The sequence below is a fragment of the Haliaeetus leucocephalus genome, unplaced genomic scaffold (genome assembly GCF_000737465.1).
Source record: "Haliaeetus leucocephalus isolate CR32 unplaced genomic scaffold, Haliaeetus_leucocephalus-4.0 Scaffold849, whole genome shotgun sequence".
NCBI lineage: Eukaryota > Metazoa > Chordata > Aves > Accipitriformes > Accipitridae > Haliaeetus > Haliaeetus leucocephalus.
This window is the reverse complement of record NW_010973285.1, coordinates 2,763,304-2,776,213: the sequence shown is the minus strand read 5'-3', so window position 1 is coordinate 2,776,213 and position 12,910 is coordinate 2,763,304. Positions and strand designations below refer to the sequence as shown.

Sequence of the window (12,910 nt, the reverse complement as noted above, 5' to 3'; positions counted from 1 at the left end):
TGTAGGCATAGTTTGGCAGTTTTAAAGAAAGCTGATAAGAAAGTTCCCTTGGGTCTGTTAAGCAGCCTCCATAGGAGAAATTCTTTGTTTCAACTTGCATGCTTCACTGTCACTTTCATAAATATCTGATCCTTGCTCCATCTGGTACTGGATTTAAAAAATATGGCATCTAACCAGTTCTCAGATTATCAGTCTAACAAACAACAAGTAGTGTAATAATTACTGATTTTTTTTTTCTCAGAATAAAAAACTTGTTCCATGAAGGAGCCTAGAAAACATCCCATGTTAGGGGACACTCTTCCTGCCTTCTCTATAACCAGAGTGCCTTTTTCATGCTTTTTTTTCTCTCCTCCTGGTCTCCACCCAGGATATTTCAAGACCCAACCTCAGCATTCAGCAGGTGCTGCAGACCCTCCTGTGGCAGAGTCCTTCCGTGTGAGGGGTGGGCACATCCTTATCTTGAGCCTGAGCCTGAGCGAGCGAGGAGAAGAGGAAGAAACTTCTGCATAGCTGATCCCCAGGATAGGAAACATAGCTTTCTGGGAATTTGGGAGCCAACAACTGACTTGGACAGAGCTGCTGCCAACACTGCTCTACATGGCAGTGAAAAATATTGACATTCCCAGACGATGTACCTGGACCATTCCAACACCATGGCCCACAAGACACTTCCTCCACAGTCCTCTTAGTCTTTGGTGCTCTGCTACAAGAAGCTGAGTAGTCTATTGTCTGAGGCAGTTTTGCAGAGCAAAGGGTTGTATTAATGAGAACACTTTAGATTAATGCCAGCAAGGTTATCCTTTGAGGTTTTTCCTTTATATTGAAGAAATGAAACACTCTGGTTTCACACCATCCTGCCAAAGGGAGCCTCTCTAATAGAAACTGGGCACAGTGAAGGCTTTGGATGGGAAGAATTTGGGGTTGCAATTCTTTTCAAACAGAATAATCGTTAGAAGGTATCTGAGCAGTCACGCTATTTCCCCATTTGTCATCAAATGCATAAGGAAAACTGCCTCATCTGCAACTCTGCTTTCAAAATTCAGTCAGAGCAAGTTGTATACATTACTTACCACAGCACAGCCTCTTTGCTTTTCTCTGAATGAACACCACCATGATTATGATTTTACCAGCACTATGGTATATTACCACAGAATTTTCACCTACTTGACTAAGAAGCAGTGAAAAATCTTACTCGCTTTTTTAACCTAAATGGGTGGCATATAAATTAATGCAGCCCACAGGGCACTCTAAGTAAAATGATTCATGTTCCTTACATGGCAAACATTAACAGATTTTTTTTTTTTTAATCACTTTAGTAAACAATCTTTGGGGAGTTTTGCTGAGAGCCTAATCTGTATTTAATTTAGTCATTTGAAAATTACATGGAAGAGCTTTGTGAAAAATCTCTTCAAAATGTAGCTGTGTTGTTTACCTTAATACTCAAAACAGCAGCCAAGTGAAGCATTTGCTTTATTCTGGCCTCATTCTGTAAACGACTGAATGCATAAATCCAAGATTCTGGATCCAGCCCACTGTAAGCTTGAGCCCTTCATTAATTCCTTCTTTACCATTTTTACATATTTGCTGAAAAAAGCTTTTTGCAAGTTTCCCTTAAAAATCTGTCAAAGTCATTAGATATGACAGCTTCACTAGCATACAACGCTAAGGAGAAAATGCTGTCTAGGTACTACAGTAAAAAAAAACCCTCCTGTGTTAAATGATGGAAGAAAAAACAAAGAGGAAGCCCAGCCTGGTGCAGTGGAGATTTGTGGTACAGCAACTTCTCCTTTAATTTAAACATTGAAATGAATGACTAAATTCGATTTTGAGCTTTCAGAGGCAAGATGCCTTGAGAAGCATGGCAAAAAGAAAACACAATATATGGGATGAGTTAAAATAAAAACAACAGGCCTTGTGAATAAGCCCACTTCAAAATAATGTAATAAAGGTGAAACGGAGAACGTCTGAATCTATTTTTCAATTAAAAACCAAGACAAATCATTAATATATGCCTAACAATGACTGAAAACACAACCTGCTAAAATGGCTGAGTCTCATTGGGGCTGCATTTAAATTCTGCTAAGTATTAAGAAATGCCTAAATAATGGACAGAGTTCAGGGGTGCATAATACATCTTGTTATAAAGAGCACCTGCTGAGACCATACTGGCCTATAGTTTAAATATTTTCTACAATTAAAATACCTAAATGTAGAGGCCACCTGTTTCCTGCCTTTGCCTTCCCCAAGTGCCAGAAGTTTTACTGTAAACACAGGTGAGCAAAATAAGATGCTGCCTGATCTTAGGGGACTCAAGGAATTTGCACAACAGCTGAAGTCCCAGCCAGCCACTTTTGGACTCCCGGACCATCAATTAAAACTGATGAAAGAAGCAGCATCCTCTCTTCCTCTCCCAGTGGCAAGACGCTTACACAGGAATTCCCACACCAGGCTGGGGCAACAGCTATCCATCCAGCAGTTTGGATTTGACAGTAACCAGTACCAGATGTTTCAGCAAAGGCATAATAAAATGCAGAGAGAGTAATTGTGGAGAAAGCTACTCAGTTTTTCCTGATTTCCTGCTGGTCCCTGGGCAATGCATATACCCTGGGACATACTGCATCCCAAGAAACTGGTCTGGCTATTCAGAAATTTGCCAAAAAGCTGTCCAGATGGCAACCCTGAATTCATTGCTGACCGGTAAAATAGAGAGGCTGTAGACCATCCTTACTGTATGACCCTTAAGAGAGGTTGGATTTCCATTTAATTTTAGTCTAACTGTGAAAAATAAAGAAGGTAAAACATTTCGAGGAATTCTAAAAATGTTTTCTCTCTTATAATGAGACATATTAAGGTGGTGTCAGGTGAGCAGGAGTCTTGAAGACTGGAAATAGAGACCGGAAAATATATCTGCAGGCCCAATCTTTCCCTGATAATATTGGCACACCAGTTAATACCAGCTGGGAATCAGGTCCTGCTCATTGAGAAGGTCAGTTGCTCAGTTGTTAGCCCAAGATACCAACTGAACATCTAGTCTGGTAGCCCAGTAAGATGCAACTCAGAAAGCTCTGCTTTTGAATAATCCCATTAGCACACCAGTCCCTGGAAGAGAATCCTCCACATCAGGAAACCCTTGCTGACAAACATCTACTATCTAAAACTCCACCCCCCGCAAGAGATTTTGCACAATGCAAGCTTAGGGTAAAATGGAAACCACATGATGCTTGGGGTGTACACAGGCAAACGGGCACGGGCAATCCTGCGCTTCTCTGCCCCATGAGCTGGGCAGATGTGAGGCAGCTCCAATCCAGGAGTTGTACAGCTGCACCACTGCTGATCCTGTTGGCCATGCTAAGCAGCATCTGGCCAGTCCAGAGGGCTGCCCGTGCCTGCTCGAATAGGCACATCCTTGGTTTTGCCAGCTCAGGTGCCTGGAGCACAGCTTTGGCTGCGCTGGACCAAGGCAGGCATATCCACAGCAGGGCACAATGCAAATCAGGAAAGGAGATTGTTTTTTTTAATTTTTTTTCCCATTCCTGTTTTCAAACTTCTTTGGAGGACCTGACAATGAATCAAAGTTACAGTTTTGCAGAAATGCACAGAACGTTTATTCAATTTGACAGAAGTGTACAAATATTTCTGAAAGACATAAAGGCATAAAACAGGTCCTGGTTTCTTACTAACTAATGCACAGATGATGCCGTGAACCTGAAAGCAGGAAGCTAGCTGGCTCCTACATGGGAAAGCAGCGAAGTTCTGGAAGGGTTCAATTAACTTAAAGCTTACTATTTTTCCCCTTTCTTTTCTTTTGACCAGTGAGGTGCTTTCATCTGGTAAATTTTAATGTGTAAGGGCACTTACTGAAATGAGGTACAGTTATAATACAATAACAAACTGATTTACAGCACCTCTGCACAGAAACTGGCAGTAGTACCAAAATTATGATAAGCTTTGGGACATGAACAAACACTTACAATTATGCAATTTTGTTGAGACCATAAAAAATATCCTCTTCTGAGCAGTTCCTGAGCCAGGGGATAAGTAAAATGACCCAACAGATAAGGTTACATAGCACATTTCAGTGAAGACTATAGCCATCATTCTCACATTGCTCTTTTCTCACAACTGTTAGAAGATTACTGATCCATACTCTCAAATCTTAAATAGCAGGTGCATCTCTCTTAGCTTGCCCTTTTAGAAAGACAACTCAAGAGAAAATCAACACTAGCTTTCACAGCTCTTGGTGGCATATTTACAATTCCAAAATGTTACGCCTCCCCTGCTACCCATTGCTTCTTGCAAAGCATTTGAAATCATGTCATAAATTAAAGATTATAAAACAAAGGCTTCAAAATAACTTAATTGTTATATTTATCATGGGGAAAATCTTGCACTGAATATTAAATACTATCCTTAAAGCCATTTGGTCATACAGAGAGCAACTATGGACATTTAGAAAAGCAAACACAATTGTATTTCCAAAGTGCTGCTGAGATTAGAAAATGAGCCATCAGAGGTAAACAATCTTCTCTTCTATTCTGCCTCCACTTCCTGCATCTTGGACGCTCTCAGGCTGGTGGTTCAGCAGCAGTGCATCTACCTGTGGTGGCTGGATGGATCCCTCGTTTGGAATGCTTGTTTGGGGACCCTGGGTCTGCGATGCATTCAGATCTGTAACGCACAAGAGAAGTCCATGTGACAATGCATCTTCTGCTATGCCCGTGCCATCATAAAGAGCAAATTCTGACTTTTTCATTAGCACCATTTTCTAGTTTGCTGCATCTGTCTAGAAAGGAACACACTGCTGTATTACAAATGATACTACAGCCTGGTGAGAGATACCTTACCCAAGTTTACTGAAATCTGTTCAAGTCTGTCCACTGTCATCCAAGGGATGATCACTGTCACTATTTTAACAATAAGAGAAATTTATACCCATACTTCACTAACCAGACATACAAAAATGGAAAGGCATAAATGCTGTCAGAGTTGGGCTGGAGAGAAACATACAGCACATAATTAGTACCTTTATTAGTAATAATACAATTGTAAAATTAATACAGTTTCCATCACTACGCAGAATTTTATTTGCAAGCCTCCCTTTTACGGATGAAAAAGAATCAACTGAGTAAACCCAGTTAGAAGTCTAATTGACTGGCACTTGCAGTCTGTAACAGATGCATAACCATTCAGCTTTTTCTGCCAAGTTCATCTGTGTTTATTTGCACAAACTACCTACTCTATTCTTGTCTCAATCCTTTAGGTGTGACGTGGAGATAATACTTGCACCCAAACACTAAGAAATTATTAAGGATCTTCATTTGTTATCTTTCCAGTTTTCTCCTGCAAATGCAGAGAATCAGGTACTTGTTTTCCAGCACTGAGCTCTGAAGGCTTTTGGGATGATCTGTGCACTACTTAAAAATAACTTCGGTTGGGTCTTCTCCCTCGCCAGCTTTCTGTACTACTTCAGGCCCTCAGGAACTACACCTTAGGAGTTGGCTTTTCTACATCTGTATTTCTGCAAAGCACTTTTTACCATAAAAACAAACCGTATAACAAGGGAGCGTGTATCCTTGTACCTAGGGAAGAGAAAAGTCTGCAATGGACAAGCTGCAATACTTCTCACTGTAATCTTGCCCAGAATGATCTCTGCTCTTACATCAGGAGGGTTACCCTCTGCAAAAAGGACTCTGCAGGAAGAAGGAGAGCTTGGCACCCCTCCCACAGCATGGGTAGCCCCAGAAGTAAGCAAACCCAGCACTGGGGTCCTTTGAGCGTTGGCCATTCATACAGAGAGCTAAAAAGACATTTCATGCCTGCTCTAGTCCCTACTCCTTCTCACACATATGTGCAATGAAAATCTGTTATAAAGGAGATACTTGGTTTTTTACACACCATGTCGCTCTAACTGGCGGCAATTTAAAATGACACCTGCCCACACTTGCCATTCCCCTGGCACATGTGGCTTTCGCCAGTCTTGTTCACTGAGGCAGGGGTTTAAGGCAAACCAAGCTTGCTGGCACCCTGCAAAGCCTAGGCTCCCCAGCTGCTCCCCACCATGGGGTGGGTGGAGCGGTGGGAGATGATTATGCGATGGGCACGTGGGAACACACCGCATCGCTGCCTCTGCCTTCAGCGTCTTCTCCTCTTTGACATTCATACAGCTGGGGGGAGCAAACAGGCTTTGGGGCTTTGGCTCCCAGCATAAGCCACATACATGTTATACCTGCAGCTGAGACTGCAGGGTCAGTGGCAGGGGCAAGGTATGTATACACAAGTGGTGCTTGGTCATAGTGGGATGACACAGGATGTTAAGAAAATTAACCCCACATTCCCTTCCTTTTACTGTTTTACACTGGATTTAAAGCATCAAGTTTTGGTCTTGGTGAAAATCCAGAGTAAGTCTTGATTACAGCAAGTTCTTTGCAATATGTAACACAGCAGGATTTGACTTCCTAACTTACTCAAACAGCCCTGCTTCATTAAAGATCACTTTTGCATTTACTTCTTTTTGATACCCATATTAGAAAAAGATTACAATTTGCAGCAACAGAAGAAACCAGAAATATCCTACGTCTGCTTTTCTTTATGTAAATTGGATACTTCAGTTTTATTTATTTAATAAAAGAGCCCTACCAGTGGAAGGTCCTCAACCTCTAAACACTTATATTTTGGGGTAATTCTGCCCACATTAATATTCCTTTTAAGTCCTGTGAGTCTATTCACCTTAACAAAGTTATGTGCATAAGAATATCAGGCAGTAAGCACTTATTTGAAAGATCTGTTTCCAAAGTTTATGAAGTACATAATTGGAGAAGCCTAATTACAAATTTGAAAAAACCCAGAAAAGAAAGAGAAACACCTTACATGCAGTTATTTGCCACCATCAAAACTAAACAGTAATTGCTTCACCAATTAAAACAGTAGCTGTTTCCAAACCATTTCTCATTAACTGTTACAACTCCAAGCAGCAGAGCTGAGCAGTGGAAACTGTCAGCATTCTGGAAAAACAAATCAGATTCTGTCACTATCTAAACAAATGATTTACCACTAGTTTAGCTGCTTTTTTTATTCTTTTTTTTTTTCTCTTTTTTCCCCCCAAATTCTGTTGCACCCAGAGAACCTGAACAGCAGAAGAGCACCCAGGAGGTGAGAGCCCAGCTGCTGCTGGGGTGATCAGTGGCTTCTCAGGCTGAAAACGTTGTGCTTAATCCAACTGAGGAGGGAAGGGGCTGGTTTTGGCTGTGCTTCAGGTGGCACTCAACACAGGCTCTGCCTAATAAAAGTAGAATGTGTCCCTGGGCTGACATACTCAGCCTGCTGGTGGGGAGGGTGCCTGATCACTCCCTACCAGGTGCCATGCTGGAAGCAGCCGAGCCAGGACACCAGCTGGTATCGCAGGCAGCAGCATGATGCATCCTGACAGCGGCTGCTTGGGGAGGGTGGAAGAACTGCCAGAATTGGTAATAACAGCCTCAGGTGAAGGGAAAGTGGGGAAAGGGGACCAATCCGCCAGCCAGTACCAGTTCTTGTTATGCAGAGCACTGATAGCTACCAAGAAGCCTCTCCTGAGCTCCCTGTGCAGCACAGGGACCGGCTGCCCTTGGCCCCATGCAGGAGAATGGTGGGAGAAATCCCCCTCTTTAAATGCTCTCCCAGTACAGGAAAGAAACCTCCACAACAAGCCTTGAAAGCATCAGCTGCAGCCTACTAAAGAACTCTGAGAGCTGAGGATGCTCAAAAAAAAAAAAAAAAAAAAAAAGGTATTATCCATGCAGACAGCAAGGAAGAGGAAGGCTGGTGAAGGGGGCTGCTACCAGAAAGTGATGGCTGGGAAGTTCTCCCATGCTCCCCAGGCAGGTGGGGCACCCATGGGAACCTCCCCAGCCCCGTTCTCTGCTGTGCTATGACTGACAGTCAGAACTCAGTATGGACCACGAGCCAGGTAAGTAAGGACCATCGGCCTTTTATGAGCCTCCTTCGTTGTGACTGGAACTCACCTGCCAACATCAGCCACAAAATGAGTTTTGTATTATTCCCTTTCTTTAAATTCAGCGTTTACTTACCCTTTCCTCTGCTCCCTTCCAACCTGTCGAGTGATGCTCGGGCAGGCTGTGTTCAGCTCAACAGCGCACCCACCAGACTAGTACCCAGCAAAACTGCTGCCACTGCCTCTGCCTGCACCCCTCCTGCCTGGGCTGGGCTCTGCCCGCTGTCTTGTTCCTGCACCCCTTGCACAGAAAGGACAGGCGAAGTTGACTACCTGGCCACAGCCTTCCTCTTGCTCATTTACACCTAAGGAACACAATTTTTCCTTCATATTTATATAAGAGCAGAAAATATTCCCATATTTCCAAAGCTTTAACAAAGCTGAGCTGTAGCTCAGACCCTTCTATGAGGTCTTCTGTGAGACTCCCGGCTCCCCACTCCCTCCAACTTCTGCAGCGGCCAAGGGCTGTTGGCATCTCATTGCACCCTGGCCCCTGGAGTTTATGTGCAAACTGAAACACCCTTTACCTGCTTCTCAGTTATGCAAAATTTATTTCTCCTACAACACTGCAGGTAACTCTCTTCTAAAGAGCCAGATCCGCAGCTGCACCGTGTATATCCTAGATAAGAACGGCACAGCTGACCAGAAAAATCCACTTTTTCAATGTTGGGCTGGTCAAACTCCCCAGCAAAGAGGGACTGGCTTGAGGCTGGAGTCCAAGTATGTGGTGATCTGTGACAGCACTTCAACATTTTGGGGCCATGTAGCCTGTTCAGCCCAGCAGTGCCACACCACAGCACAAAATACCACTTAAGCCCAGCCCCTTCTCCTTTTTATCTAAGCTGAGACCATTTCATTAAATAAAGAAAACCCAGGCATTCCCTGTTGTCTCCCCCACCAATTTTCTCAAAAGGGGTTAGAGGCTGTTTCTAACAAATTCTGGAAAAAATCACAAATTGTCTCATGCATACAGACCCATACTGCCAAATCCCACATTAAAAACAAATCCAATTTCCCCCCTGTTCTCTATGAGTTTAGCTCTGGTACTATGAGGATAGGTATCAGGAAACTCCAGAGAGACACTCCCCCAAAATAAAAATACTTTTCTAGGCAACCTATAGACAACAATAACAGCAGACTGCAGGCCTGCAGTGCGTGGGGCCAGCTTTCACAGGAGTTTTTAAGGACATCTCGGTTCTCCAAATGGGGTCTGGGTCCAAACTAGGAGAAATGAGAGCTCCTGGCTAAAAACATGCTGATGTTGTACAGGAAATGAAAAAAAGTGGCATTCCGCATCCTAACTACCATACCCTACCCTTCCTGTAGCACTAAGAGACAGGATTAGTGGCATTGCATAAACTGCTCGGAAGGTGAAGCACAAAGCAATGGCATTTGCAGGAATCTGAGATCAATACATACCAAAACACACACAGCCCATGCTCCGGTGGGGGGGGAGTTGGGATACAATAGCCAAGTAAACAACTCATTAGTCACACTGATTCTCACCTTCCATCTGTTGTCATAGGATGTAAGCACTTCCACATCAAATAAATGCCACAGATTTTCTCCTTCACCCCTCCTCTCTCCCCGGAGGATCAGAGCTCTTCAGGTAAGCCTAGAGTGCCCACAGCGATGATTATGGGAAGGACAGGAAGACATTATCAAGGCACTAGGAACACTCCAGGCAAAAAAGCCCTCGTGAGTCCCTGTGGTTTTAATAGAAAGTCCTTAGTTTTCCTCCTTCAGCTCTAACCCTAATTTCACAGCATCACAGGATAACTCAAATTGGAAGGGATCTTACGAGGCCTCCGATTCAAACTCCTCCTTAAAGCTGGGTCAGCTCTGACATCAGGCCGGGTTAGATACTTGTGGTTTTTTCCTTCCCAGCTGTTCCCCCTCGAAAAAGTGGGGGGTGGGGGGTGGTGTAAGTTTGGGGGGAACTCACCACATGGATTTTGTAGAAACTGCATGTATACACTGAATTAATTTGCTGTGACTTTCAGAGATCTGTGTCACATGTTGGCCTTCTTTACAAAATGAAATTTCATTAAATGAAGAGAAATTTATGCCACTTTTAGCAACAAATATGTTAAAGATTCTCAAAACACTCCTCTGAAAACATGCAGAGTTAGGTTTTGGGTTTACCATTTATTTTTAATAACTGGTACCAGTTTTTATACCAAGTTCACCTGGACTGACAGCCGACACATCAACTTCAGGCCAAAGCTATTTGAAATGGCAGAGCTGCTGTATTTAATCCCCCCACTGGCACTCATGCATAATGCAAAGCACAAGCAGACACCTAAAAAACAGTGCTAAGTCTACTGGGTCTGGGATATTCAAAGGAATTCAACGGCAACAGGCTCTCATTTGCCATTACAGTTCAACAGTAAACGGCAGCCTAACTCCCATGAGCTCCACAGAAAGTGCCCACCAGCAAATTCCACAGCACCTCTTTGTCTCTAATGATGCTCCCAGTGGTTTCCATGCAGATTCATTACGGATGGACGATTCCCCAGGGAACTCCAGGCCCCTCTCCCTTTCCTCCTGGTGATGATTTGATTTTTTTAGTGCCTACTAAGACTTACCCAATTTGAGATGGATTTTTTCCATACTAGCGGTTCGGTTGTTTATGGAGCTGGTGGTTGGTGGGAGAAAGGGAACGCCACACAGCAGCACCGGACCCACTGGGGCCCTGGAACAGCCAGGATACTGCTGCTGCCGTGCAGGTTCAGACCACTTCGTACAGAGAAGCCATCTATAAGCTTTGAGGATCTGAGGACAATTCTGAGCAGTTTGACTGGGAGCCGAGGTCCCAAACACCATGGAAAAACCAGGCCTTCGCACCTCAGTAAATCTGATTTCACAGCAGGAACTGTATGTGGTACCAGGTCTCAAAGCACTGGGAAAAATATTTTGACCCTGAAGCTACCAAGGAAATAGCCTAATCCATTTCCCAGCTGACTGAATAAGGCAGGAAATCAATCTGAGAATTTTAATGCTGCCATTTACTTTTAACCAGCCCAACCCCGTGAAAAAGCAGCAGCTGCATTTCTTAGGCAAACAAGCACCTTCATGAATAAGAAGTCTTTTCACAAAAAGCAGATGAACAATTAGATCGTAACAGATCCTATGTTAATTAGTCTCATCAGGTTTTGGTGCTTTTTTGTTACAAGACAGAGGACAGAAATAATTCAAAGTCTATCATGAATAAGATCTGAAACATAACTCTTCTTCACATCTGTACTTTGGATTTTTTGATCATGGTAAAATTACTGGAAATGTCATTAATCTGCATGTCTCTGTTCTTTGTTTAGTTGTTGGCTTAGGTAAAACAATGCAATTCAGTTTTCAGGTTTTGCCTCATAATTTTTTAGAGAAGTTTGGTCTAGAGAATTTGGACCAAATTCTTGGCTAAGACAAAATTTACGTTTATTCCACTAGAACTGCTTTATCACAAAGCTCCATAATGGTTCCAACATCTGATACCCATCTTAAAGCTCCAGGTTTTGGAGTCATGTGATGATGCAGCCATCTCTTCTTTTATTAAAGCCCAGTAATCACACTATTTCTAACACTGGTGTTATCAAAGGAAAGATTTTTAAAATATCTCAAGCTCAGACATTGCCAGTGATACCACTTTAACATCAAGTTCATAGCATGCCTCTAGGTTGAAATAATTTAAAATTTTAACCTACTTACACGGCTATGTTATCAGTTGTGTTGGCTTTAAAGCACATGGATTTTAAACTATTTTTGGCATGCTGGTTTTTAATACATATCAATAAGAGAGACTTAAAAATAGGTCTGACTTGAAATCATAACTTGTCTGTGCATTAAATACCCACAGTCTCACCTTGGCAGGGCATACTGCCTGCCAGCTGCCTGCTTCTGCTTAACATTAATTTATTTAGGTATGAATTCCCTATTAAATTGTCTTTGTGCTAAGCTTTGAAGCTTTAGATGGTCAATTACAGACACACACATGGTCCAACAGGTATTCTGCTAACAACGAACACATGTTTTATTGACCTACTTCTTTTCCAGCTCATTAAACACAGCTGCACTCAAATGATCAAGAGAAAATAACCATAAAACCCCAGGAACACCCTTCCTACAAAGGATCACAAGGAACGTGACCAGCTGCCGGCGTGGGGCTGCTGCTCCACCCAGCACCCAGCAGCGTGCCCGCCGTCCCATGCAGGGCACCTCTCCAGGGCCAGGGGTGACTCGCCTGTCCGCTGACCATCACAGCGGGAAAGCTTGGGGAAAATCCTGCAGCCTCTTCGTTCAGGTGTCTAATATGGGTCTATCTGAAGCGGGCTGCAACTGTCTACCCCGGCCCATAATCTGCAGAAGGCATCTGGCCAGTGGGCTGAAGTCAAAACAAACTGCGGTCAGTGGGTAACGCTCCTGCTTGAATGCTTGCTGGAGAAAGAGAAATCCCATAAAGTTACAGACCCAAGCAGCATTTCCAAAGACTCGGCAGACGATGAAACCAGCCCCTCTTTCTGCCGCCAGCCAGTACATCCCCACACCTCCCTTGCCCACCATCCCAATTTGCACCCTGCACGTAAAACACTGCAGTGAAGCTTCCTCTCCCTCCCTCCTGAAGAGAGAAACAGTTAGCATTAACCCTGAAAAAAACAATGTCTCTGGCACATGAACTCACTCCCTTTGAAACAAAAGGGGACATTTACACATCAAAACTATTCTTTTCAGCTCTCTGTTACCACAGACAGACATTATTGTGCTGATTAACTTTGCTTCATATTTTAGGGATGGTTTTGGTTGTTTGGGTTTTTTTAACTACAGTTTTGCTTTGAAATAAACATTAAATCAAAGACCTTGGCAAACAATCGGTTTAGTCCCCAGCTTTTGGCCAGTCTTTCAGGTGCAACACAAAGGAGAGTGCTTTGG

General features: G+C 43.3%; 1 protein-coding gene across 1 annotated transcript in view; it reads right to left on the bottom strand.

Annotated features, from left to right (window-relative positions):
* Positions 1 to 4,507: 4,507 nt before the first annotated feature.
* Positions 4,508 to 12,910, bottom strand: part of ARHGEF28 (Rho guanine nucleotide exchange factor (GEF) 28) — a 99,076-nt gene continuing 90,673 nt past the window's right edge. Inside the window, exon 38 of the mRNA XM_010582869.1 lies at positions 4,508 to 4,668. Within this exon, the coding sequence (XP_010581171.1) occupies positions 4,508 to 4,668 (161 nt within the window). The remainder of the gene's footprint in view (positions 4,669 to 12,910) is intronic.